This window comes from Narcine bancroftii, chromosome 3 (assembly GCF_036971445.1).
Source record: "Narcine bancroftii isolate sNarBan1 chromosome 3, sNarBan1.hap1, whole genome shotgun sequence".
Taxonomy (NCBI): domain Eukaryota; kingdom Metazoa; phylum Chordata; class Chondrichthyes; order Torpediniformes; family Narcinidae; genus Narcine; species Narcine bancroftii.
In genome coordinates this window covers 297,070,283-297,096,477 of record NC_091471.1, presented here as the reverse complement: position 1 = coordinate 297,096,477, position 26,195 = coordinate 297,070,283, and the positions used below count along the sequence as shown (strand labels likewise).

At 40.0% G+C, this 26,195-nt stretch overlaps 1 protein-coding gene across 5 annotated transcripts in view; it reads left to right on the top strand.

The window, feature by feature from the left end:
- The window catches only part of LOC138758958 (protein unc-13 homolog A), a 290,629-nt gene that overhangs the window by 201,437 nt on the left and 62,997 nt on the right, over positions 1-26,195 (top strand). For all 5 annotated transcript variants that reach the window (XM_069928638.1, XM_069928637.1, XM_069928635.1 and 2 more), the window contains 2 exons: positions 14,352-14,493; positions 18,340-18,509. In XM_069928638.1, the coding sequence (XP_069784739.1) occupies positions 14,352-14,493; positions 18,340-18,509 (312 nt within the window). The remainder of the gene's footprint in view (positions 1-14,351; positions 14,494-18,339; positions 18,510-26,195) is intronic.

Below are 26,195 nucleotides of genomic sequence, written 5' to 3'. Positions count from 1 at the left end.
ATGCTAGATTAGCGATGATTAATTACAATTTTATACATCAGTTATATTTAACACCGGAGAAACTAAAAAAGTTTGGTCTTAGTAAGTCGGATTGCTGTTTTCGTTGTGACCAGACGGCTAATACTTTTTTGCATACTGTTGGTTTTGTGATCGATTGCAACAGTTTTGGAAGGGTATTCAATCTATATGTAATAGTTTATATAATATTTGTCTTGTATTAGATCCTGGTATATTTTTATTTGGGAATATGCAATCATTAATTGATTTGGGCCTACAAGATTATCAGATTTCTTTTATCTATTTAGCTTTAGCTGTGGCCAAGAAATGTATAGCTCTTACTTGGAAAGATAGAAATATATTAACTTTAGATAGGTGGTATTTGGAGATGAAGTTCTGTTTGACTATGGAAAGGATATCTTTTTCAATTCAGGATAGGATGTCTTTTTATCGGTTGAAGTGGACTCCGTTTGCTAAATATATGCATTTAAGTTTGATTTAAATATGTTAAGTTTGATATTTTAGTATTGATCTTTTTTTTTCCTTCTTTTTTTTGATGTTAGTATCTTTATTTGTTATGTTTAATCTTTTTTTTGTGTAAGGGTTTTTTTAATATATTATTATTGTTCATTTTATTAACTCTTCACTCTTCCACTCTTTATTTTGGGGGAGGGTTGGACTAACTTTAAGCTCGGTCATTAATGTTGTGTACTAATTTGGGGGGGGGGTTTTAGTTTATTTAGTCTGCCGATGTAGTATTGTAATTTTTATTATCTTATGTCTAATTTTTTTACTGTAACTTTCTATTTTATTCATGTTATAAAAATCTTAAATAAAGTTTTAAAAAATAAAATAAAAAAAAGCTGATTTGTGATTATGTTGGTCAATTTTGATTTCAATTAAAAAAAATCATCATTTGTTTAAGAATTTTTTAGGTTTGTTGATAATTAACACATTGATGTGGACAATGTCCTAAAATTTGCACAGAAGGAAAAAGTATTTGAATTGTACCTGAATGGATAATGGGAACAAGAATCTCTGAGTTGTATATGATGACCTTTACCCTGACAATAAATTAGAATGTTGGACAGTTAGGGTTGGAAACAGGAATGATGACTTGGATAAAACATTCTTTATTGAGTTGATCTCGGAAGCTGCATCTCAGGAACTTTTTTATTATTCCTGGATTTGAATTGGTTGCAAGGGTTGGTTCCTTGTAATATGCTTTTTTTTGGTCATATACCGATGTTCCTAAGATATTCCAAAAGTAACATTTATTATTTGTGGGGAAATGCAGCAGTTGGCAATGTTATTATTCCAGAGTATCAGGAAAAAAGGCAAAGAAACGTCAGCTTGGTGACCTTTTGTGGGGAGGCAAGTTTACAATGCAAACCACTTCCAAAGGTCACTCATGCAAAATGTTTTTTTTAACTTTTTATAACCAGACCTGGATATCTTTAAACAGGTTTTAAAGACGTGCCATAATTCTTGCTCCACTTGAATTCAAGCATGATTGAGATTTCAGATTTATTGTCAGAGTACATACATGTCATCACGTACAACCCTGAGATTTTTTTTCCTGTGGGTGAGGATTATCACTTATTTGTAGTGCAAAAATAACCCTATGCAGTGTAAACAGATAATGAATTCTGTAGTGTTGAGTACCTGCCTACAAATTCAATTTAGTTATTTCATAAATTCACAAATACATGTTCTGTTTTACATCCTGGGGCTATAATGTCCCCAATTCTGACAGGGCAATTCCACTTACTTCAGGACGTCACAAACTATTAATAGAGTAATTTGACCACTGCAATTCATTGCAGATTCTGTCTACTTTTGGAATTTTATCTGGTACATATTCTTAAGGCATCTTGAGCAACTAAGTAAAGCACTGTTGAAGCATTTCTTGACATTTGTTATGAAACAGCTTTCTCTCAACTAAGCATTGATATTGAATTGGAGAAGGAGAGATGTGAAGAGAAGGAAAGGTGTGACCCAGACATTGGTAGAATGCAATATGGGTTCCAGAAAACTGTAGTATAATTGAGCAGATTCATTGTCGAATTAGAAAAGGATTGGTTAATATTTAGAATTTGTGACTGGTAACGGGTTTGTGCATTAACAAAGGATGTAGAATAATTGATGTATTCAAAATTAGGCTACATGGTGCATAATAGATTAACAATGGTTAAGGAGCAATTAGTGCTGAGAAAGCAGAAAATATGTTGTTTTCTGGCTGACAGATGCAGCAAGTTGGTTGCCTCAAGGGTTAGTGCTAAGCATCGGAGATTTACAATCTTTTTATCAATGAGAAAGAGTGTAATTTATTCAAATTTGCTGATGTAAAGCTAGTTGGGGTCAGCATTACCATGAACAGGATACAAAAAGGGTTGTAAAAGGGGTGTACTATCCGAAACACTTGGGACCAGGCGTTTTTCGGTTTTTGTGTTTTATCAGGACAATACACAGTAGCATTCGCAGAATACCCGTATCATTGGTGAAACAACAACAATCAACCACAGCGCTGACATGATGCCAGAAGTTGAAAATTCACACGCAATAATATTTAGTACTTGCCAAAAAAACTTGATATCTGCTTACAAAAGAAGATAAATGCAGCACCAAGCACTAGAAATTCTCCTCGATAGTTTTTTTTTCCAAATGTTTCCTCCAGTGTCATCTGCCTCCTTTTTTTTTGTCTCTCTTTGATTTTATAAACTGACATGATTTGTTCTGTTATGAGTGCTTGCTGCTCTAGTCCTTCAAACAGTCCACACACATTTGGGGGAAAGTACACGACATGAACGTTATCTTTGAGATTTTCGGATGTGTGGTGGTATGTCATGCATGATGTCATTACACCACTAAGTCACCAGGTGGCTCACCTGGTGACCTCGTATATAAGCCCGGGGGATCCCTTCCCCCTCATTCTGGCCTAGGCTTGTACAGAGGCAAGACCAAGGCCTCAAAGCCTAGCTGTATACCAGTCTATTAAAACTAGTGTTTTACCTGCACTCTGCCTTGTGTGGTTTGATGCTAGTAGTCTACAGGATGGAGGATGACCTATCGAGGAATAACAAAATCTTGCATTCATAATCCAGATCAATTTCCCTGCAGTGAGCATGACCCACTGGTACAAAATGTTTGTTAAACCCATCTGAAAGCGTATCTTTGGTGTTAACTCACAGACTAGAATCAATAGAAAATTGGCAAAACAGTGTTATATTTTTAAATAATATTTTTATTAATTACTAATAATATAACACCTTATCTAAAGTTAACCCCCACTATGCGTCAATCAATGTGTGTGTTAACCAAACCCATTAAAGCTTGGGCACAATTAAGGAAAGTTATTCCAAATTGTTAGGTCTGCTTTGATCATGAATGAGTGAGTCAAACACCAGACTGAGTCGAAATCAAGGTTCTTTGTTCTTTATTGCCGGATTGTAACACTAGCAGTGTTAGTTGGAGAAGGCGCATCCTGCCGTTATCAGCAAGTGGTGTTTTTTTATACCTCAGGATACGTACTTAGTAAATGATCATACCATGACATTGTCCAATGAATAAACTGTTGCTACCCTTCTCTGTTAGTCTGCTGCACATCATTCTTGTTAGTGCAAAGCTTATCTTGAGTGGACAAGGTCACATCTGCATTCTGTTACTCCTTAGTACTGGGTGACTCCTTCTCCGGTCCCATCTCATGATGTTTTTACCTTACAGGTTCAAGGCAGTGCTAAACTCTGGGGTTCAAGGCAATGCTAAACTCTGGGGTTCGAGGCAGTGCTAAACTCTGGGGTTCGAGGCAGTGCTAAACTCTGGGGTTCGAGGCAGTGTTAAACTCTGGGGTTCGAGGCAGTGCTAAACTCTGGGGTTCGAGGCAGTGCTAAACTCTGGGGTTTGTTAGGTCTGCTTTGTTCATGAATGAGTGAGTCAAACACCAGACTGAGTCGAAATCAAGGTTCTTTGTTCTTTATTGCCGGATTGTAACACTTGCAGTGTTAGTTGGAGAAGGCGCATTCTGCCGTTATCAGCAAGTGGTGTTTTTTTTATACCTCAGGATACGTACTTAGTAAATGATCATACATGACATTGTCTAATGAATAAACTGTTGCTACCCTTCTCTGTTAGTCTGCTGCACATCATTCTTGTTAGTGCAAAGCTTATCTTGAGTGGACAAGGTCACATCTGCATTCTGTTACTCCTTAGTACTGGGTGACTCCTTCTCCGGTCCCATCTCATGATGTTTTTACCTTACAGGTTCAAGGCAGTGCTAAACTCTGGGGTTCAAGGCAATGCTAAACTCTGGGGTTCGAGGCAGTGCTAAACTCTGGGGTTCAAGGCAATGCTAAACTCTGGGGTTCGAGGCAGTTTTAAACTCTGGGGTTCAAGGCAGTTTTAAACTCTGGGGTTCGAGGCAGTGCTAAACTCTGGGGTTCGAGGCAGTGCTAAACTCTGGGGTTTGTTAGGTCTGCTTTGTTCATGAATGAGTGAGTCAAACACCAGACTGAGTCGAAATCAAGGTTCTTTGTTCTTTATTGCCGGATTGTAACACTTGCAGTGTTAGTTGGAGAAGGCGCATTCTGCCGTTATCAGCAAGTGGTGTTTTTTTATACCTCAGGATACGTACTTAGTAAATGATCATACCATGACATTGTCCAATGAATAAACTGTTGCTACCCTTCTCTGTTAGTCTGCTGCACATCATCTTGTTAGTGCCACGCTTATCTTGAGTGGACAAGGTCACATCTGCATTCTGTTACTCCTTAGTACTGGGTGACTCCTTCTCCGGTCCCATCTCATGATGTTTTTACCTTACACAAGTCAATCTTAGAAATTTCAGTGCTGACACAAAGACTCTCAGAACTAATGCAAAGAAGTGATTACGAATGAGGTGGGAGAGTCTGAGACTGCTGCAAACTTGTGAAACTTTGATGAGTTACTTCATGAGCAAATGTCCTTTCAGAGGGGAACCGAAACGAGTGACTTCCAGAACCCAGACATGGGTCAGTCCAAAGTAACCTTTCTTTTGGTTATGGTGTGGTATTCTAATTTCCCTTCAAAATGATCCTTCCTTTGGTCATGGTGGAAATCAAAATTTCACCCAACAGGAAGAAGCATACAAATTGTCTATTACTGCATAGTCTTCCTTCTGAGCTGCTACTCAAAGTGCTGCTTCTTTAAAATGGCTGCTCCTGATCACAAAATGTCCTCTCCTTTAGGTCTAGACTCTCCCCACACCCGTGCCCGAATAAAAGCAACATATTCTTCTTTTTCAAAAGTAGTAGTGAGTACACGCTGTAATAGTTGCTGCCAAATTCTCTTCTCTCCACAGTTGTGAATGGTCGCTGCTTGTACTAGCCCTCAATTTATAAAATGACTGTCCCACTCGTAATACTGGTGACCCATGCCTTTAATGGACTGGTAAGAAATTCACTCCCTTAAAACAACGAGGAAGCAAGCTTTTGCCTATCACAGCAAGTTTACACTTGTGTGCGACTGCTGCATGACACGTCCCAGCACAGTTATTCTCTCCTTGGCATCCTTAATTCCTGTGGGGCCTGTCTCATCATCTGTACTCAGTGCCTTTCTGGGGCAATATCCACCAAAACAGTGATGTTTCATCAACCTTATAGACTTGTTCTGTTGTCAGATTTTCATCAGTAATGATCTTGGAAAACTAGTCAATGAATTGCTCCACTATTTCGTGATCAGCAGATCACCACGAATCTTTAAAAATGTCATGCTGTGTCTTTTCTTAAATTTATTCAACCAACTAGTTGAATATTCAGTTCCCTTCAAATTTTTTGTTCATTATGATAGAGCTTTGCTTGTTTCATGATGAGGATACCATTAAGTAGCGTGAGTTCGCTCCATCAATACATGATTGAGATCTTCACTTTTAGCTTTATGCAGTGTTTTTCTATTTTTCATTAGCTTCCATTCATCACCGTCAGCATCGAACTTCAACAGTTTATCTTTGTTTCTTCAGGTCATAGATTGTGTTTATTCCAACACCATACTCTTTAAGACGTTTCCCACTTACACCGCTGTCTAGTTTTGCCAACAATTTGACTTTCAGTTCTAAAGATAAGCATAAACGCTTCCTCTTTTTCTTATCACTGTCATCCACAGTGCTATCTGCAGGTCTTTTTGCTATATTCAACTATACCTTTGTACACCAAAGCTCTGTTATGATCAAAATGGCACCATTTTGGCAAGGGCAAGTCAGGTGGTGAATTTTTTTCAACTTGCGACATCATGTCAGCGCTAAAATAGAATTCAGTTTTTGGATCTTCGGATGCGGAGTACTCTACCTGCATGAACAAGTGGAATAAGATGGTGGCTGGTGAAGTATAATATAGATGGGTTTGAGATTATTTGTATGTGTAGGGAGAATGGAGAAACAGAATGTTCCAGTTAATGCTATCAGCTGCTTTCTAAAGTGGGATAAAAATGCTGAGCTTGACTCTATCCTATGAATATAGGTCAACTCATGGGAGAGTGGGGTTGACGCTTGAGAAAAGATTGGTACTAGAGTCCCTAGAGATAGTGGAGAAGTAATTTCATTGGGCATTCCCAAGCTTCTTAACGAACTAGATGTCAGGAATGTTTCCTTTGGTTTGGAGTCCAGACTAGGAGTTCTAGACTCAATAAGGGGTTGACCTTTTTAAAATGGTATGCTGAAAAATTTTTTCACGAATAGGTTGTGAAACTCAGTAGAATTCTGTAAGCCCAGGGGACTTTGGTTGCTCATTTAATGAGAACATTCAAGTCAGAAATTGAATGGGAATATTAAGCAGGCTCTAAAGGTCTAATTCCTCTGTTATTTATTATGTTATTGGCTGTTTGGTGGCAGTTTAATTTTTTATTAATGCATTCATTAATACTGCAGGTTGAGTGCTTCAATGAGACGGTTCCAAGGTTACAGGTATTGTTTTCCAGAAAATATTGGCCCAGATTTGCATATAAAAGTCAGTGATTCCAAAAGGATCAGCTGGAATTTAGCTGTGTGAATGGAGGCAATTTCAGTACAGACATGGCATGTCCAGTCAATCACAATGACCTGAATTTAATAGGTCGTTACAGGCTCACTATCTGTCAAAACTTAATTCCTTATGGGAAATTGATTTCAATGTGGATTGAATGCCTGAGAAGGGAGTTTTTTTTAAATTGTATGTATTGTTTTATGTTTTTAATCATTTGTACTTTAAGTACTATGACAGTTTATGTCATATTTTATTTTGTATATAGATATGTTTTAAAGGATATAAATTGTGGCAGTTTATTTTAGTGTAGGTCACATACAAACACTTCAAAGCAGATCTCATTTAAAATGCCAGAGCTCTGTTCAAGCCAGAGTATTCTGGCTCTGAGGGCTTTTAAAAGCACAAACTTTGATGGATGCCAACGAGGACTTCACACTCTGATAGTACAGATTCTATCACCAAGGTGTATATGCACAGATGGTAGTGTAGGATGACTGTGATTGGCTGAGAGCGTAGCCACACCTACTGGCAGGTCTTAAAGGATTGCTTCTAGCCAGACCAGGTCATTCTGGACTGGTCAACCTACTTGTGATATGCTCCAGTCTTTTAGTTAATAAAACCCTTGGTTTGGATCAACAAGTCTTTGGTTCTTTCCACGCACTCTACAATTTTATTAACTAAAAAGTTTTGAAGGGATGCTATAGCTGAAATGCCTCAACATCGACCCACAGTCAGCTACAGTCTCGAATGACTTTAAGCACTGGGTGAGATGCTTCAGAGCATACTTACAGCTCTCTGACCCTGCCGTGATAGAGGACAGCCATCGACTACTAATATTGATGACTATGGTGTCCCCAAGAGTCTACCAGAGTGTCCAGGACACGACCACTTACGCTGCAGCCATGAAGATGCTGAAAGGGCTCTACGAGCGACCGGTGAACAGGGTCTATGCTCAGTACAAACTTGGTAAAAGGAGGCAACAGCCTGGTGAGTCCTGTAGAGCTTATATTCAGGCACTAAGGGCAATGAGCAGGGACTGTGCCTGCACAGACAGAACTGCTGAGGAAACCACAGACTATCTCATTCGGGATGCCTATGTGGCCGGGGTTTGATCGAATGAGGCGAGGCAGCGCCTGCTGGAGCACGGGGGAGAAAAGCTAGAGGACATGATCCAGATCGCAGAGACAATGGAGGATCTGTCTTAAGTATGGACATGTACTCTCGGGGCTGGACCCCACACTCTGATAAGAGTAGGATGCCCTCCTACTGCTGCTGCGCTGCCCGATGCAACCCCAAAGTGTTATTTCTGCGGGAGGAGCAAGCACAGCAGGTCCCAGTGCCCAGCGAGAAAAGCCAGATGCCAGAAGTGCCTTAAAAACAGCCACTTTGCTGTAGTCTGTCACTCCAAAATGGCCGCTGTCAAACACAGTGCCTTGTGTGAAGCCCAATTGCCACCCTCCATTTCAAACACTTCTTCCTCAGAGCTCTCGTCCAATGAGAGTGAGGGCTCTACCGCGTGGCAGCGCCTGACATCACGGGGCAGACGCCGAGCGCGAAAGGTACAAGCCACCCTCGCCACAATGATGTTCACCCTACCTCATGAAGCAATATCCGACCAGGCCCCAGCCCGACCTCAACGGCCGCTGCCAACTGGGGACCCGCCACCACCGAGGCAGCTGACCAGGTACCCGCAACTGCGACTGACGTTACCGACCCGGTACCCACCGACGCTGCCGACTGGGGACATTCCGACGCTACCGACCTGGTACCACCTGACGCTGCTGACCAGGTACCACCTGACGCTGCTGACCAGGACCTACCGCCACCGACCGCTCCACCACCGACAGCAAGCAGCGACCCCCAACACTTACCGTTGGCTGGCCGACACCTCCAGCAGGCTGCAGGCAGCAACACCAACTCCTCGACGTTGTCTCTTCAGGCCCAACTGTTTGCGTGACGTCATCACGCAGGACTCCACTGTCCCCATTACAAGTCTCTGCATCAGTAACCCTTGACCAGGACTTCCCCCATCCCCCAAAAAAAGCAATGGAACTGATTAAAGTGCATGGACACTATACCAATTGCTTATTTGACTCTGGGTCAACTGACAGTTTTATCCACCCGGACCTGGCCCACCGTTGCGGACTGGCTATTCTTCCTACTGCACAGAGAATTTCATTGGCGACCAGATTGCACTCGACTGGGGTGAAGGGTACTGGGTGGTGATCCTGAAAGTCCAGGGCATCATGTTCACAGACTTCAAACTATTAGTCCTTCCCCAATTGTGCGCCCCTGCATTTTGCCAGTTTCAAACCATTTCCCTGCACTTTGGGGGGCCTCACGCTCCACTCTCTGTCTGTAACCACTCCACCCCGGAAGCCTCCCGCCAGCAGAAGCCCGAGCCACCTTCCCCCGCGCCCCGGGGCCTCACCTGTAGTCTCTCCACCCTCCGAGTTGCTCCGCCAGTGCTTTTCGCAAACCTCACCCCTGGCTGGAAGCCTGTAGCCACCAAAAGCCGGCAATATAATTATGAACACAGGAAATTTATCACAAGCAAGGTGTGCAGACTGCTGGACGAGGGCATTATCAAACCTAGCTCGAGTCCATGGAGAGCCCAGGTGGTGGTTGTGAACAACGGGGAGAAACCACAGATGATGGTTGACTACAGCCAGACAGTCAACTGCTTCACGCTTCTGGATGCATACCCCCTTCCACGGATCACGGATGTAGTGAATCAGATTGCCCAATACCGTGTATTTTCCACCATTGACTTGCGTTCGGCCTATCATCAGCTCCAAATCCTGCCGAAAAGATCGACCTTACACGGCCTTCGAAGCGAATGGGTGGCTGTATCAATTCCTCAGGGTACCCTTTGGGGTCACAAATGGTGTCGCAGTCTTCCAGCGGGAAATGGACCAGATGGTGGACCAGAACGGGCTGACTGCTACTTTCCCATATCTGGACAATGTCACCATCTGCGGCCATGACATGGAGGATCATAATGCCAACCCTGAGAAATTTTTTTCAGACTGCAACTCTGCTAAACTTGACTTACAATTTCGACAAGTGTGTCTTCTGGACCACTCGGCTCACAATTCTGGGTTGTTTGGTGGAGAACGAGGTGGTCATGCCGGACCCTGACCCCATGCGTCACCTCATGGATTTTCCCCCACCCCCCACACCCAGGAGGCACTCCAACGCTGCCTGGGCTTTTTCTCTTACTATGCCCAATAGGTTCCACACTATGCTGACAAGACACGGCCACTCATCAAGACCACCTCCTTCCCCCTGTCAACCGAAGCCTGAGCGGACTTCAACCGCATCAAATCGGACATCGCTGCTGCAACGCTGCACGCCATCGACGAGTCCATTCCATTCCAAGTCGAGAGCGATGCGTCTGACTTTGCACTGGCAGCCACTTTGAACCAGGCCGGCTGGCCAATAGCCTTCTTCTCCAGAACCCTCCAGGGTCCTGAGAGCCAACATTCCTCTGTCGAGAAGGAGGCACAGGCCATAGTCAAAGCAGTATGTCATTGGAGACACTACCTCACTGGCAAGCGCTTTACACTGCTGACTGACCAATGTGCGGTCTCCTTCATGTTTAGCTGTACCCAGCGAGGTAAGATCAAGAATGACAAAATCGCCAGGTGTAGAATCGAGCTCTCCACCTTTAATTATGACATACTGTATCGGCCTGGTAAACTCAATGACCCGCCAGATGTGCTCTCCAGGGTGACTTGCGCCAACACACAACTGGACAGGCTGCAGAGACTCCACGAGGAGCTCCGTCATCCAGGGGTCACTAGGTTCGCGCATTTTGTCAAAGCTCGCAACCTGCCCTATACAGGAGATTCACTCCATGACCCGAGGCTCCCCGGTATGCGCTGAGTACAAGCCCCATTTCTTCCGACCGGAGAACACCCACGTCAACAAAGCCACCCACCCCTTTGAGTGTCTCAGCGTAGACTTCAAGAGGCCCCTACCGTTGACCAACCGTAACACCTACATCCTTACGGCCATCAGCGAGTACTCCCGCTTCCCGTTCGCTGTGCCCTGCTCGGACATGACCACCTCCTCAGTCATAGAGGCCCTGCACAGCATCTTCGCCATCTTCGGGTACCCCAGTTACATCCACAGTGACATGGGGTCTTCGTTTATGAGCACAGAGCTGCAGCAGTACCTTCTGGAGCGTGGTATTGCTTCAAGCAGGACCACCAGCTATAACCCACGCGGTAATGGGCAGGTCGAGAGAGAGAATGCCACCGTCTGGAAAGCGGTTACGCTTGCCCTCCTGTCCAAAGGTCTCCCCACCTCTCCTGGCAGGACGTGCTCACTAGTGCCCTACATTCCATCTGCTCCCTCTTATGCACCGTGACCAATGCCACACCCCATGAAAGGATGTTCTCTTTCCCGAGGAAATCCAAATCGGGAACGACCATACTGGCATGACTCATGGTTTCTGGTCCTCTTACGACGCCACGTCCGGTACTCAAAGAACGACCCCTTGGTTGACCGAGTGACTCTGTTCCATGTGAACCCGCATTATGCCAACGTTGAGTACCCGGATGGGCGGGAGGACACAGTCTCGGTAAGGGACCTAGCCCAAGCCGGATCAGGCGCAGCAGGGCCTTTAACCCAACCTCCCCCTATTCCTTCTTCCCCAGGTCATGTGCTTGAACAGAGGGACCAGCACCACCCCAACAGCTCAGGCCAGACGGTCGACAACGCTGTTGGGGAATTGAGCGAAGCAGTGGCCTCACCCTACGGGCCTGCCGGTGACACGACTCCGGTGACCCCAATCTCAGCACCACGGCAGTCACGCCGGATGGTCAGGCCCCCTGACCGTTACAGCCCATAACCTCCATCCACCCCAGGGTCAGTTCTCAAAGAAGGGGGTGAATGTGATAGTACAGATTCTATCACCAATGTGTATATGTACAGATGGTAGTGTAGGATGACTGTGATTGGCTGAGAGGGTAGCCACACCTACTGGCAGGTCTTAAAGGATTGCTCCTAGCCAGACCAGGTCATTCTGGACTGGTCGATCTACTTGTGATATGCTCCAGTCTTTTAGTTAATAAAAGCCTTGGTTTGGATCAATGAGTCTTTGGTTCTTTCGATGCGCGCTACACACACATAGGTGTTAATTGGACATGCTGTGAGTAATGGATTATTGTGTTGGAAACCAACAGATGAATGAACTCAGAAGATTAGGTCTGGAGCCACAGTCTGCCTGAGTAGATTTGGCTGTTCTAAGAAGGTCATGTGGTTTTCTCTGTGTGTGAGAGAGAATTCAGTTTTCGTTCTACAGTTCAGCATCAGCAGCTGGGACTGGAACAGGACAAGCTGGAAAGCTTGTGTAAAAACCCCATTTTGAAACTGGGTTGTGAGTTCCTAGTTCAGCCTGGTCAAAGCCCTTGTGGTCCATACAAGAGGAGAGGACTGGCTGCATTTGAAATAAGGGAAACAAAAAGGAACTCTGTGGTGACCTGAAAAAAGAGGTTATTATCTGGAAAACCCTGATCGGGCAAGTTTCTTCAGCAAACACCAAAGTGGCTGATCGAAAGGGATCAGTTTTAGATGTCCAACGAGCAACAAACCTCCCTCTGAAAACCAACAACAACCTTTCTAAGCAGTAACCATTTACCTTTCAAGCACCAAAGCCTGATGAAATTCATAAATGTTAAATTCTGTTCATAGTATAAGAATTGCCTGCAACCAGTGAACTTGGAGGAGTGAGAAGTGAGATTGAACTATGAATTAAAGAACTTTTCTGAACTTGTACACACATTATATGTGCGTTTAGAATTAGAAGGGGGTTAAATTAATAGTAGTAAGTTAAAGTTTGATCCTGTTTTCATGTTTAAAGATAATTAAAAGCAACTTTTGTTTAAGTCACCACTTGTCTTGGTGAATTTCTATTTGTGTAGGGTTTTGGGGTCCTCTGGGCTCATAACATTACTGTGATTGGCTGAGAGGGTAGCCACACCTACTGGCAGGTCTTAAAGGATTGCTCCTAGCCAGACCAGGTCATTCTGGACTGGTCGATCTACTTGTGATATGCTCCAGTCTTTTAGTTAATAAAAGCCTTGGTTTGGATCAACAAGTCTTTGGTCCTTTCGATGCGCGCTACACACACATAGGTGTTAATTGGACATGCTGTGAGTAATGGATTATTGTGTTGGAAACCAACAGATGAATGAACTCAGAAGATTAGGTCTGGAGCCACAGTCTGCCTGAGTAGATTTTAGCTTTTTTTAATTCATTTGTACTTTTGAGAATTATTTATCTCGACCAGTGGCGTACACATGGGATCCACAAGGATGATTGTGGAAAGTGGCTCATGCCAGCAAAATCTGGCCCTTTCATACTATATAGGTCTGAGACCTTAAACCCTCAGACCAGTATGAAATCCAAAATGTCTTCCAGAGTTTATTTAAATGTTTTTGAGTCCAGATGTGGTTCAGCATTGATGCTGAAATAAGCTCTGGACATAAGATTGAATGTACTTTATTCCATCTGAATTACTGGATGGAATTTCTGTTTTAAAGAAAAAAAACGAAGGGATTTTCCATGAATATGAACAAACTGTTCTATTTTAATGTGACATAATGGAACCAAAGAAGCCAAATCTTCATTCATAGATGTCTTTATCTCAAATGAGTGACTATTGCAGACTTCTGCAAATAGGGTGCAAGTGAGTTGGCCTGCAGAAAAGTCAAAACAGCCTTTTGGGTGTAACTTGAAAAATTGAGATACAACAATCACACATATTTTTAAAAACCTGCAAAATTGTGGAATTTTGCAAGAGTGACATAACTTCTGAGAAGAGAAATAATAATTAATGTTCTCATAAAGTCCGGCAGCTACTTTGTATAAATAGTGGAACTGATCAATGAGATGAACACTGATGAATTCTATACAATAATAAAGTAATTAATTGCAGTCAATTTGAAAACTGAAGAAGATTCTGCCGATTGACTTTTTTTTCAGGAAATGAAAGTGAGGAACCCAGGGTTTTCTAAAATGGTATTCAAGATAAAGGTGATCATTTGTGTCAAGTACCATAGAAATTAAGAACCTTCACAAGGAGTTTGAAGAGAGGTTCTCCAAATAATGAGGTGTTTGGTAGAGAAAATAGTGGATGGGTTGGCAAATAGATGTCAATCTTTTGTGAACTTCCAGAATTTTATGCAATTTCTTTAACTTGGAACTCCTATCTTTATTTGATAAGTTGTATTTGAAAATATTTTTTTGACTTTTGGTTCTAGCTTAGAATGTATCACAATAAAAAAAATTGAACTTTAAAATGTTCATTTGGAATTCCAAGTGTGATAATTAGCATCTGGTCTTGAATGTTTGCAGTGGTGTGTGCCCAAGGTTTGCAAGCCAAGGATAAAACTGGTTCCAGTGATCCTTATGTAACAGTTCAAGTTGGGAAAACTAAAAAACGCACCAAGACTATCTACGGGAACCTTAATCCAATCTGGGAGGAGAACTTTAACTTGTAAGTAACTCTGATTTTAAAATATGTATTTTACTTTCCGATTAGCTGAATTTAACCTTAGTGTGAAACCCAAAGCATTGATTCCCATATACTTCTAGCAGAATGGATAAATTTGCATGAAAAGACAAGACTTTACGAAGCGTCAACTATTATCAACATGAACAAATTTATCATAATCTTTTCAGGTCCTTTAATTCTATGTTATATGCTTTCCTAGCGCAAGTTAACTGTGTCTGTGATGAATTATTCCTTGATTTCTTCTCAGTACTTAATGTGCTTGAACACATCATCTATCCAAACTCGACTATATTTAGTTTGTCTCTGCAGTATTTCCATAGCGTGATTTCACCCCTACCTGCCATATCAGATCAATCAAGTTGTATCACTCTGACTCTAAACCCCATGTATCCTCGATAGATATTGTTCATTATCTGTTATACCTTTAAAAGCACTTTCCAAGTCTTTCAGTGCCAACTCATGCCTCAGTCCTTTGTGGCTCAGTTTGTTTAGTTGTGAGACCCTGGTTTCAGATCAAAACCAAGTCTTATTCAATCTTCATTTAATATTCCATTATGTTATAATGCTGCTTCCCCAATGGCCCTTAATTTCCAGAATATTAATTAACCCCTTCCAAATTAAGCTCATTTCCTAAAATAGCCTGTTCTCTAATTAGTCTTTTAAGGTCATTCTAGAAAACCATGAATTTGTTCACCCACACTATTACAACTAAATTTGTTTGTCAGTCCATATGCAGATTCCAGCTGATTATTGTATTGCCCTTGTTACATGTGCCTTTAACTTCTTAATTTATAGTATATAAGCACCAACTCCACACAAACTGCTTTTACATGATTTTCTGAGCTAAGAACCTTCCTTTATCAATTCCCTTATCCCTAACTTTATTATGAGACTGTAGTGGCCCGCGCAAGGACCGGCCCACAAAATGGTTGATGAACGCGGTGACTGCACAGACCTGGGGGGCAAAACCAGCCGTCGTTCCAGGTGACCTCTGCATGGTGGGAAGATAGGGAACTCTGGCGGGAATTCTGGCCAACCAGAAGCTGGCGCTTCGATGACGTGGAGCCCTGACATCAGCGCCGGGGCTCATATAAGCAGAGCTGCTGGTGCAATAAATCAGTCTTCAATGCCGTCTCCTCGTGTATGTGTGTTCTTTCCACACTCACTGTAGTGCACACACTACATTGGTGACCCCGACAGGTCCAATCGGCAGATGTATGTGGGTGGGAAGAAAAAATTTGAAAAGCATTGTTTTAGTTGTACCTAATTGACTCGTTATGTGCATGGTTTCATATATCCAAAGGAAATAGGCTAATGACCATTCTTCTCAAGCAAAATATTTCACTAACCATTAGGACTAGAGCAGTGATTCTCAACCTTCCATTCCCACTTACATACTACCTAAGTAATCCCTTACTAATCACAGAGCACCCATGGCATAGGGATTACTTAAAGTGGTATGTGAGTGGAAAGAACAAGGTTGAGAACCACTGGATTAATAGAATCAATTGGAATTATCACGATGAATCCCTGTCCTTTCAGACCGTCCATCAAGACACAAAAAACAACTTTTAGCTGCATATAATGCCAAAACTGTTAAGGTTAGTAAAAATGATTTATATTCTTCATTTATTTCAATATTACATCATAACTAAACTATTTCTTAGTAAAATATCTATCCATAGTTGACTGCACAGATTTTGATTTTTTTTTCCTCATTATACAATTTTCTATAGCTAGCAATAGCTTTTTCTAAATTGTTGTGGACTTCCATGCTTCTTTCCATGTTAGGATTGGCATTGAGATAAAAACCCTTGGCAGCTTCAACAATTTCTGGAAATTTTGCTGCAGCATTTTTATCAGTGCAAGCAGCTCCCTCTGTAATTCTTACCTTGTGTCATCCTGTTCAATGTTTAAAGCCATCAAAGCAACTTAAATTTGTAGCAAATGTTTCCGTATCCCCTTGAGTTTATTTTCTTTAAGCATTGAAATGATGTTTAAAGCAGTGGTTCTCAACCTTTTTCTTTCTACTCCCTATGCCATTGCTCTGTGATTAGAAAGGGATTATTTAAGGTGGTATGTCAGTGGAAAAGGAAAGCTGAGAATCACTGCTCCAGACCCAATTGTTACGGAAATATTTTGCTTGAGAAAAATTGTCATTGGCCCGTTTCCTTTGGAGTTTTGAAACCGTCCCACATAACGAGTAAATTAAGTATGATTTAAACAGTGGTTTTCAAATGTTTTCTTTCCACTCACATATTACCTTAAGCAATCCCTTACTAATCACAGAGCACAGATGGCATAGGGATTGTAAAAAGTAGTATTTGATTTTAGTTACAATCTTCCATCCAAAGATAAAGTAGCCATTCTATTTCAATCATTAATGGACTTCTGTTTCGAGTAATTTTCATGCTTAGTGAAACTGATGCAACTTTACCTTGTTCTTTATATTCGTGCTTCTTACTTAAAATTGTGTGTACTGTTCACTCATTGTAGCCCAGATCATATCCAATGTTCACATTGTTGGCATCGTTGAATAACTTTGTTTTTCTTCTAAAGTAATTGCTTTTCTTTTCCTTTTAATATCCACATTTTCTTTTATCCATATTTATTAGGGGAAAACACTGAGTCTGATTGTCATTTTTGCATACTGTACGTTTCCAATTAACTGAAAACTAATCAACCAAAATTCCAAATATCCAAAAGTTTCTTCGGGTGAGACATGACATCACAATTTGAAAAAAAGTTGGAAAAAAGGAGACATTTGGCCACAGGTTACACGTTGAAGGAAAGGATAGCACTGATTATTTATTTATAAATTGTCATTTTTTTTTGCCATGAGTTACTGCAACTTTTCATAAAATTGCCTAATTTTGGCATTCTCAGAATTTGAATTGAATATCACGCGCTCTCCCCGCCCGCAGCCCGAGCCGCGTTCTCTCCCCGCCCGCCCGTGCCTCTCTCCCTGTCAAATACCCTTTCAGTGGGGGGGGGGGGGGGAGGCTCACTGAAATTCTGCTGGAGGACAATCCCTGTGCAATCTCCTATTACTTACAGGTGAGATGAGACCTAGGGCTCCAAGGCAGTATTGGCGACGGTGGTGGGGAGGTGTTGGGGATTGGCGACTGCATGGGGAGGTGTCAAGATTGGCGACTGCGTGGGGAGGTGTCAGGGATTGGCAACAGCTGGTACAAGTATTCTACTGATGCCACTGGGCTGCTTTAGAGAAAATTCCCGCATATCTGAAAAATCAGCTTAACTGAATTAGGTCTAGTCCCAAGCATTTTGCAGAATCAAAAACGTACTGTATTTTACTTAGGGGCATTCACACGATCTACTCGCGTTTTCCAGAAGTTTCCAGAAAGATCTCGCGGTAACTGAATAATTACACACGTAAAACAGGAAATGGTTGCAGTTTTCCAAATTGTGGTAACTGAATTTCACATGGATTGAAGTAATGTATAGCGGGGTTTACCTGTAGTTGATAGTGAAACATAAGTAAATGAGTAAAAAGTGCTGTATGAATCCAAATTGCTTATTTCCAAAAGTATGAGCAGAAAACCCCCCAGTATAATGCACCTATGGGGATTAGTAGATGCTGGATAAGTGAATTTTCTGGTTGCATGATTGGCGAACTAACATTTTTTTTTCCCAGTTGCTTGAGGCTGCCGATTGCTTGAATTCTGGATAACACGCTTTACTATTTAAAAGAATGCTTACTTTCTTTCAAGAATCTAGCTGTATCTGGGCCATTTAGGAGTATATTAAATATTTTTAAAATGAAGTAGAACTTTGTTGATTCTGAAAATAACATTTCTTCTATTTTAGTGAATGTCATAATTCATCTGATCGAATAAAAGTGCGAGTTTGGGATGAAGATGATGACATAAAATCGCGGGTAAAACAGAGGTTTAAAAGAGAATCTGATGACTTTTTGGGTCAGACCATCATAGAAGTTCGAACACTAAGTGGTGAAATGGATGTCTGGTATAACTTGGGTAAGTTCTGGGTTTATCTTTGGATGTAGAGATAGCAATGCTTCAATAATGACAAAGCAATTCCATCTCAGTATTAGAATCCACATCTCTGGATGTGTTCTAGCAATTATAGAATGTAACCTTCTCAATGAAAACGTGTACTCAGAACATGTTTAGAATCTGCGTCTATTTTAGATTTATTTTATCAAGTTTTTTTTATTCTGGAGTGTAAGCAGAAACACTGAGGGTAATAAATTACAAAATGTATGCATAATCAGTAAAGATAATCAATAAAGACAACCAAGATTAATAGGCCTTTTGCTATAGTCTAGAAAATGTTAAATGCTATTTCATCTCTTACCATCCCGCTTTCATATCAGTGAATACTCATCCAATTACACAGCCATCCTCTGCTCTCTTTGATAGATTATCCACTTTACATATCCACTGCTTTTTAAATGTAAACTACGCACATACAAAATAATACAACATTATTCAACTCATCATGTCTGTGCTGACTATCACATCCCCATTTACTCTAATTCCATTTGATTCACCCCACATTTTCATTCAACCTCCTCAGATTCTGTCACTCAAGCTGTCTGCTCAAGACAATTTATCAGGACTAATTAACCTATCAATCTGTTCCTATTTGGGGGAGGAAATTGAAACTGAAGCAGCCAGGGTAGACTCGTGGTCAGAGGAAGAATATGTGGACTCCACACAGCACAGAGGGTCAAGATTCGATCTGAGTTGTATAAGATGTGACACAGTAGCTCTATTAACAGTGCTGCTGTGTTGCTGGATTATTTATTTAATTTATTGCTGCGGTACTAAAGTTGCATTCTCAGAAATATGTATGTTATACCATTTTTCAAGCTAATATGAAGTGGAATTGTGAACCTATTTGAACACCAGGTGGCCTAAAAATTGTGGTGCAGCTAAGGAAGTGTCACTGCCAATTGATTTATGGGCCTTCTGTTGAAAACTTTTGTTGCAAGGCCTTGGGGTTACTGAATAAGTTTTAGAAACACAAAAGCTGCAGAAGTTTTAGAAACACAAAAGCTGCAGAAGTTTTAGAAACACAAAAGCTGCAGAAGTTTTAGAAACACAAAAGCTGCAGAAGTTTTAGAAACACAAAAGCTGCAGAAGTTTTAGAAACACAAAAGCTGCAGAAGTTTTAGGAACACAAAAGCTGCAGAAGTTTTAGGAACACAAAAGCTGCAGAAGTTTTAGAAACACAAAAGCTGCAGAAGTTTTAGGAACACAAAAGCTGCAGAAGTTTTAGGAACGCAAAAGCTGCAGAAGTTTTAGGAACGCAAAAGCTGCAGATGCTGGAAGAACTCAGCAGGTCTGTCACCATTCATGGGTAGAAATGGTCAGTGAACATCTTGGGACTGAACTCTTTATCCTGGAAGTCAGAACCAAGGCTGGGTCGGAGGGTCAAGGTGGCCAATGACCATAGGGTGGATCAGAAATGGTGCTGAATTTGAGATTGGAGGCAGGAGCTAGTGAACAGTGTGAGGTGGGTATGCAATCCCACACTATGCTATAGGTGAGAAGGTGGAAATCTCTCAGGGTTAGTCCAGTTATCAGACAAGGATCAGCTAATGATTGGCCAAATCGATAATTTAGAGGTGGAGAGCCAGAATAATGCTGATAACCAGGTCAAGATTAGGCAGGGGGTATCCCGAATCGAGATGATGATCAGCTCAAGCCTGAGGAAAGAGACCCACATTCAGGTTGGCAATTCATGATTGGGAAGTACGGCCTAGGCTGTGGTCAGGTTCAGGCCAAGGGCAGAGGCTGAGGATGTGAGAGAATGTAGAAAGTGAAGTGGGGTAAGGGTTGGGTGGGATGTGTGGTCAAAAGGCGTATTGGTTTTGATGGGGGGGGGAGGGGGAATAGTGTGGATAGAGGTGGTTGTTGGGGAATTAATCCAGGGTGGAGATGTTAGAAGGCTGAAAGCTATACAAGAGAGTTGACAGGACCTTCAGTCCTGGTAATGATGAATGAGCCAACTTGCTTTGCGGTGCTCCAGAAGGAGTGATGCATGGGAAATGATGTCAGCCCTTTGTGTCCCTTTCCTGTAAATTGCATCCAGAAATATCTGGTTGAATTTTCAAATGAATAATAATTTATTCTAGCCATGCAATACTGAGTATGATGTGGCAGAACTAATCATTATATTGCAAAACTTGCCTGTGAAGCAGCAGGTTAGGTAGAGACAGCTAGTTCTACTATGGCTTTAGAGAATCAAACAACCCTACTGCTCATCCCTTCATATGGGACATTTTGTGAATTATCATTTATTATCATCATTTATACTGGACAGAATCTCACTAGGGGAGAAAATAAATTAAGTGGTAGATATACCGTATATCATGCAGTCTCACAAGCCTATTCTTCCATTCCGACTCAACTCAGTGATCTGTTGGTCTGTGTTTTTAAAAAGAAACCTGTACTCTGCATACACAATCAATTGGACAAAATTCATGATTTTCACCATCTGGGATTATACTCTGCTTCTTGATTCCACTTCTAAGTCATAGACTTCTAATTTTAGGATCATGTTCTCTTATTCTAGATTCTCCTTACTTAGTTAATTTTGGAGATTCAACCTTTCAGTTAATAGAAATATGAGTTTCATTGCACATAGTTGGGTGACGCAGTTTTAGCGTAATGGTCAGAATGGTTAGCGCAGCAGTTAGTGCAATGCTATTGTAGAGCCAGCAACCCTGGTTCGAATCCGACATTGTCTGGAAGGAGTTTGTACATTCTCATTGTGTCTGCATCGGTTTCCTCCGGGTTCTCCGGTTTCCTCCCACCCTTCAAAACATATGGGGTTAAATGGGGTATTTGGGTAGTATGGGCTGGAAGAGCCTGTTACCATGCTGCATGACTAAATTTAAATAGTCTAAATTTAAAAATTAATTTTTTTCAATCTTTTTGAAAAAATCCTAGATACTTTTCTGTATAGCCTAACAGTATCCAATCAGCTCTGGTGCAATACCTAAAATTGGTCTGTAGATGAGAGTTGGTTAAGTAAGACTATATACAACAGATCTTAACTATAAGCTTTTTACTCACCCCCAAACCCATTGCGTTGAAATGCCATCACTTCTCTACTGTGGCACCTAATTACAATCTCATATTCACAGATTGTTTCAGTTATTTCCAGCAGGTTTTGTTGAACTCTATCTCTTATGTAGCTAGTGTCTTCAGATTCTCAACATGTTCATGGATTTTTCTTTATAATTAATTTGAGTTAAATTGGGTTAAAGGATCTATTTTAATCTTGTTGAATTTTTTGTAATGGATTATACAATATTTAACATTGATTCCCCCTCTTACTATTTCTACATTAAACATAATGTTTGTTTTTTGTTTTCCTGGTCCAACGTGGCTTCTTGGAATTAGATTCAATACAACTTTATTATTTATTGCCTTAAAATGCAAGTGCATTGAAAGTACTCATGAACACCTCAGAATATCTTCTGTCACATTAATTTTTCCCCAATAAATTGTACATAATTACACCCTGTACCAAGAAATGTGATTGAGTCAGTGAGAAATGAATCTGCCCTCTCCAATGGATTACATAAAACTTGAGATATCCAAGAATAAGAAAATTTCAGAAGAGCATGAAAACATTGTCCATAAAACCAATTAAAAAAAAACAATTTTGCAAAATGCATCTGACACACCTCAGAAATGAGCAACTTAAAAAGTTTGTTGAATTTTTTTTGTTTTCATTTCCTTTTTCAGTTACTGTATGTAAGAGTCTGAATATTGGTGTGAAGGCAGTCAAAAGAAAATGCTACAAGACCTGAGATACATTACCATACAGGTTTTTATTTTTTAAAACAGTGTGTGCCTGTAGTGTACAAGCTTCAAGAAATTAAAGATCATATGCTTGTCTGCATTTCCCATGCAACATTCAACATGTAATGTCCAACATAAGGTGATCAAAAACATCTCAAGTTTTATTGATGACACTAAATTTTAATAATTTTACTTGCTTGTCAAGAACAAAAGCATCTGTGTTATTAAGTCTCAGAATATATTTTTACAAAATATAGTTTTACAACTTAGAAATAAAGGAACAGATAACGTAAACATAAAATTCATTTGTATAAACCAATAATTGAAATCCAAGTAGTATGTAAATAAGCTACTTATTCAGTGTTTTAAGTCATAGAGTTTGAATATCAGTAAGTTGCAAATTTTTGCATTTACACACTGCTTTGTAGAATTATCGCTGAATGTCTCTAGTTATGAGTTTTTGATCCACAATAATTTTCCTAGAGAAAGCATTGGCTAGCAATAGACACTTCTCAATGAGAGGAGAATGGAGCAGTCATATAGAGCACGGCATGCGGCAATTTGAACAATATTGTACCCCACCAAAAATGGACATAAGACAGGTCAGTTTTCCTTTACTGAGAAAGTGGTAGCTGAAAGGCAGGGACTCTGAAGTGAGCTTCACAGTATCTGAATAGAAAAAAATTAAAGACTAAGATCGAGAAAGGCAAAAAAAATGGGATGAGCCATGGAGTGGAAGGGATTTCAAAGATGGAGATTACAAAGTTTTGTCAGTGCTGTGAGAAAAAATGAACAGTGAATTTTGAGCCTTTACCAAGTGATTGTTGACAAAACTGGACTAAAAACAGGTTAAGTTTCTACCTATGCAGTCTCTGTGTCTTATTGGTTAGTTGCATAGCCAATCAGGTTTTTGTGAATGTTTGATTGACTTTGATAGCTTGAAAAATAACCCTTTGGAATCGGCATTCATCCAAAAAATGAAGTAAGGACTTTATATATTTTAGATATTGATTACTTGTATCACATTCTGTAGTTTTTCTGTGTAGCATACATTATTTGCATATGTTGAAATGTTAGTGAATACTAGGAGCCAATTTTTTTTTTACTCATTTTTATCACGTTGATTTTCCTTAACTATATTATTATATAACTATTGAATCGTGAAAGACTCTGATAGAGTAAATAAGAAGAACTGACTGAGCAGGTGGGTTCAAAAATGTAGGTATACAAGAAGGATTCATTGAGAGCTAAGGATTTTAAATTTTTTTGACTTGGACAGAGGTCAGAGTTTGGAACTCACATACTGGAAAGGTGGCAGATACAGATATCCTCATTAAATTTGAAAAGTATCCATATATGTTATTGAAAAGATAGAGCATGGGTTTAAGCCTGAAAGGTGGGATGAGGTCAGGTAGTTTTTTAGTTTGCACAGACATGGTTGGTCAAATTACCAGCTTTCACAAGATCAATTTTCAATGATTCATTACGCTGCTAGCATGAGCCATGTTTGGCGATGTCACATTCAATCATGTTTGATCTAGCGATGACATTCTTTCCCATACAGTTGCAAAAGATTAACAGGGTTAAAAAAATTTGGCTCAAAAGATGAGAAATTGTATAACAGCGAGGTTCTGACAAAATAACATTTTTTTAAATTCTACTTTTGATTTGATGACATCTTAATTATATTTACCTGATGTTAGAAATCAGTTTAATGTCTAGTTTATAATTTTGCTAGGAACCAAGTGTGGTATTTGCCCACCATGTGGTTGGAATATATGACCTAACGGGACTTTAATAAAGTCACCAACCAAATCACTTTTTATTATTATTCAAAACAGATGCTTTTAAATAATATTTGAAGAACACAATATATGATCTTTAATTAGGTTGTGGTGTTGCTTAGTGTTTTCAAGCTGTTACTTTTCTTAAACATTTAGCGCACAATCATCGTTCCATGCAAGTTGTAGGAAACTTTTGAATTACTTGTTCTTTCATTGCTTCAGTGCATTTTTGCCTTTTGTCCTTCACAGCTCATAATGTGTCCTAAAATAACTTTTGTATAATGTTTCAACAGAAATACAAAGGCGATATTTTATACCTGAGCATAGTTGGGCATGATAGAAATAAGTTGTTGTAACTCAGATGCCCCTCTTGTAGAGCTTTTGTTAATCCTTGATAGAAATGTTCCAGAGGGTCCTGAAGTAAAAGGGAAAAAAAGTATATGGATTATACCAATATTATAAAAGTAAGCAAAATTTATGTTTCAACTAATTCACGAAACGATGGAACATTTGTTGATTTGATATTATTAAGCTTAATATTAACTTTTATCGACATACTTGTCAGAGGTGGGATTTGGAAAAGTTGGGAAAGTTTTTATTCTGAACCATATTAATTTAATCATATTCATCCAATTTTAAAATTCATTATGAAATCCGGATCTCTGAAAATAGATAATTTGCCTGTATTTACAAATCTAATACATTTAGCATTTAATTAAAAAACTAATTGTCCACTCAAGCTTTCATTTGGAAAGAAATCAACTCAGTTGTTGCTTTCCATAATTCAGTGCACTAAATCGTAGAATCAGTTTTACTGCTTTGAATTGTTTCTGTAGCCGGAAGTAGATATCTCAAACCTGATATGGATAGGCTTCTTTATGAATCAACTAAAGAAAATGTAAATTTCAAGTAAACATTGGAACTTGGCACACTAATGAACTAGATTTGAAATCTAAGTACTGAACTGTCACAGAAAAATTCTTCCACATTAATGCTGACATCTGTCAGTGTCATTGGATTTAATTAGAGTTTAATATTTCCAATGGGACCAGTCATAAAGTAAGAGATGGGATCAATATTTTGGTACATTGCACTAGACTATTGTAATAAAAAACCCTCATGCAAAATGCTCTGTAAAATTTAAATTCTAGGTTTTTTTTACAGCTTTGCCTGACATTTAAAGGTTTCGTGGAAGAAAATATACTTCAGAGTGTAATGAGCTACACATTAGGTTCTTTGTTGACATAGTACCTGAATAATGTTTATCTTTATATTATTGAAACTGTCCCGACGTGATTTTAAATAAATATTGAATAACTGTTGTATAATAGGATGCTGAGTAATTTTTAATCATCTGTTCAAAAGTATACACTAACTCGTGTCTGTGATCCTGCCAATAGGAATGCTCAAGAATCAGACCTGCAAAATGTGCTCCATTTGTGCTGTAATACTTCCGTTTAATCCTTTATGTTTATAGTTAGAAACTAAATAAGTATGCAACTTTTTTTACTTCTACAATGAGTGGTGGTCAAATTGTAGCTTTTATTTATTAAAAATCCATTGAATGTTATTTTTCCCCCACATTTTTAATAAAGGTCATTTTAAATCTAAAGGGACAAGTTGGCTTCAGTTTTGCCTGTCCTTCGAGAATTATATGCAACACTGATTTATTGTCAATAGCAGCATTTTAAAGCTAAATTCTCCACCCAAGTGCGCCCTCTTACTCTTGCATGGCTGAACATGTGTCCATCCTTAAACACTATTTAAACTAGCCGGCTGGTTACTGGTTAATTTTGTTTGATTACTGCTACCTTTCTGCATGCAGTTGTTTGAAAATTTAAAAAGTCTATGATAATGATATAGCAGGTTTTGAAAGACATTGATTAATTCATCCATAAGAATTGTTTGTATGAGCAGGGGTCCTGCAAGTAGGACATGTTGGATGATGGGGGTCAGTAGGAGCCACATCTACTGGGGGTGCTTCTACCTCAACAAGGAGCAATGTACAATATGTTTTCTCTTCACTAATGACATCCTTACTGAAGATTCAATGTGGTAGAGCCACAAGCAGAAGGCCAGGGTTGCATTGCCCGTAGTT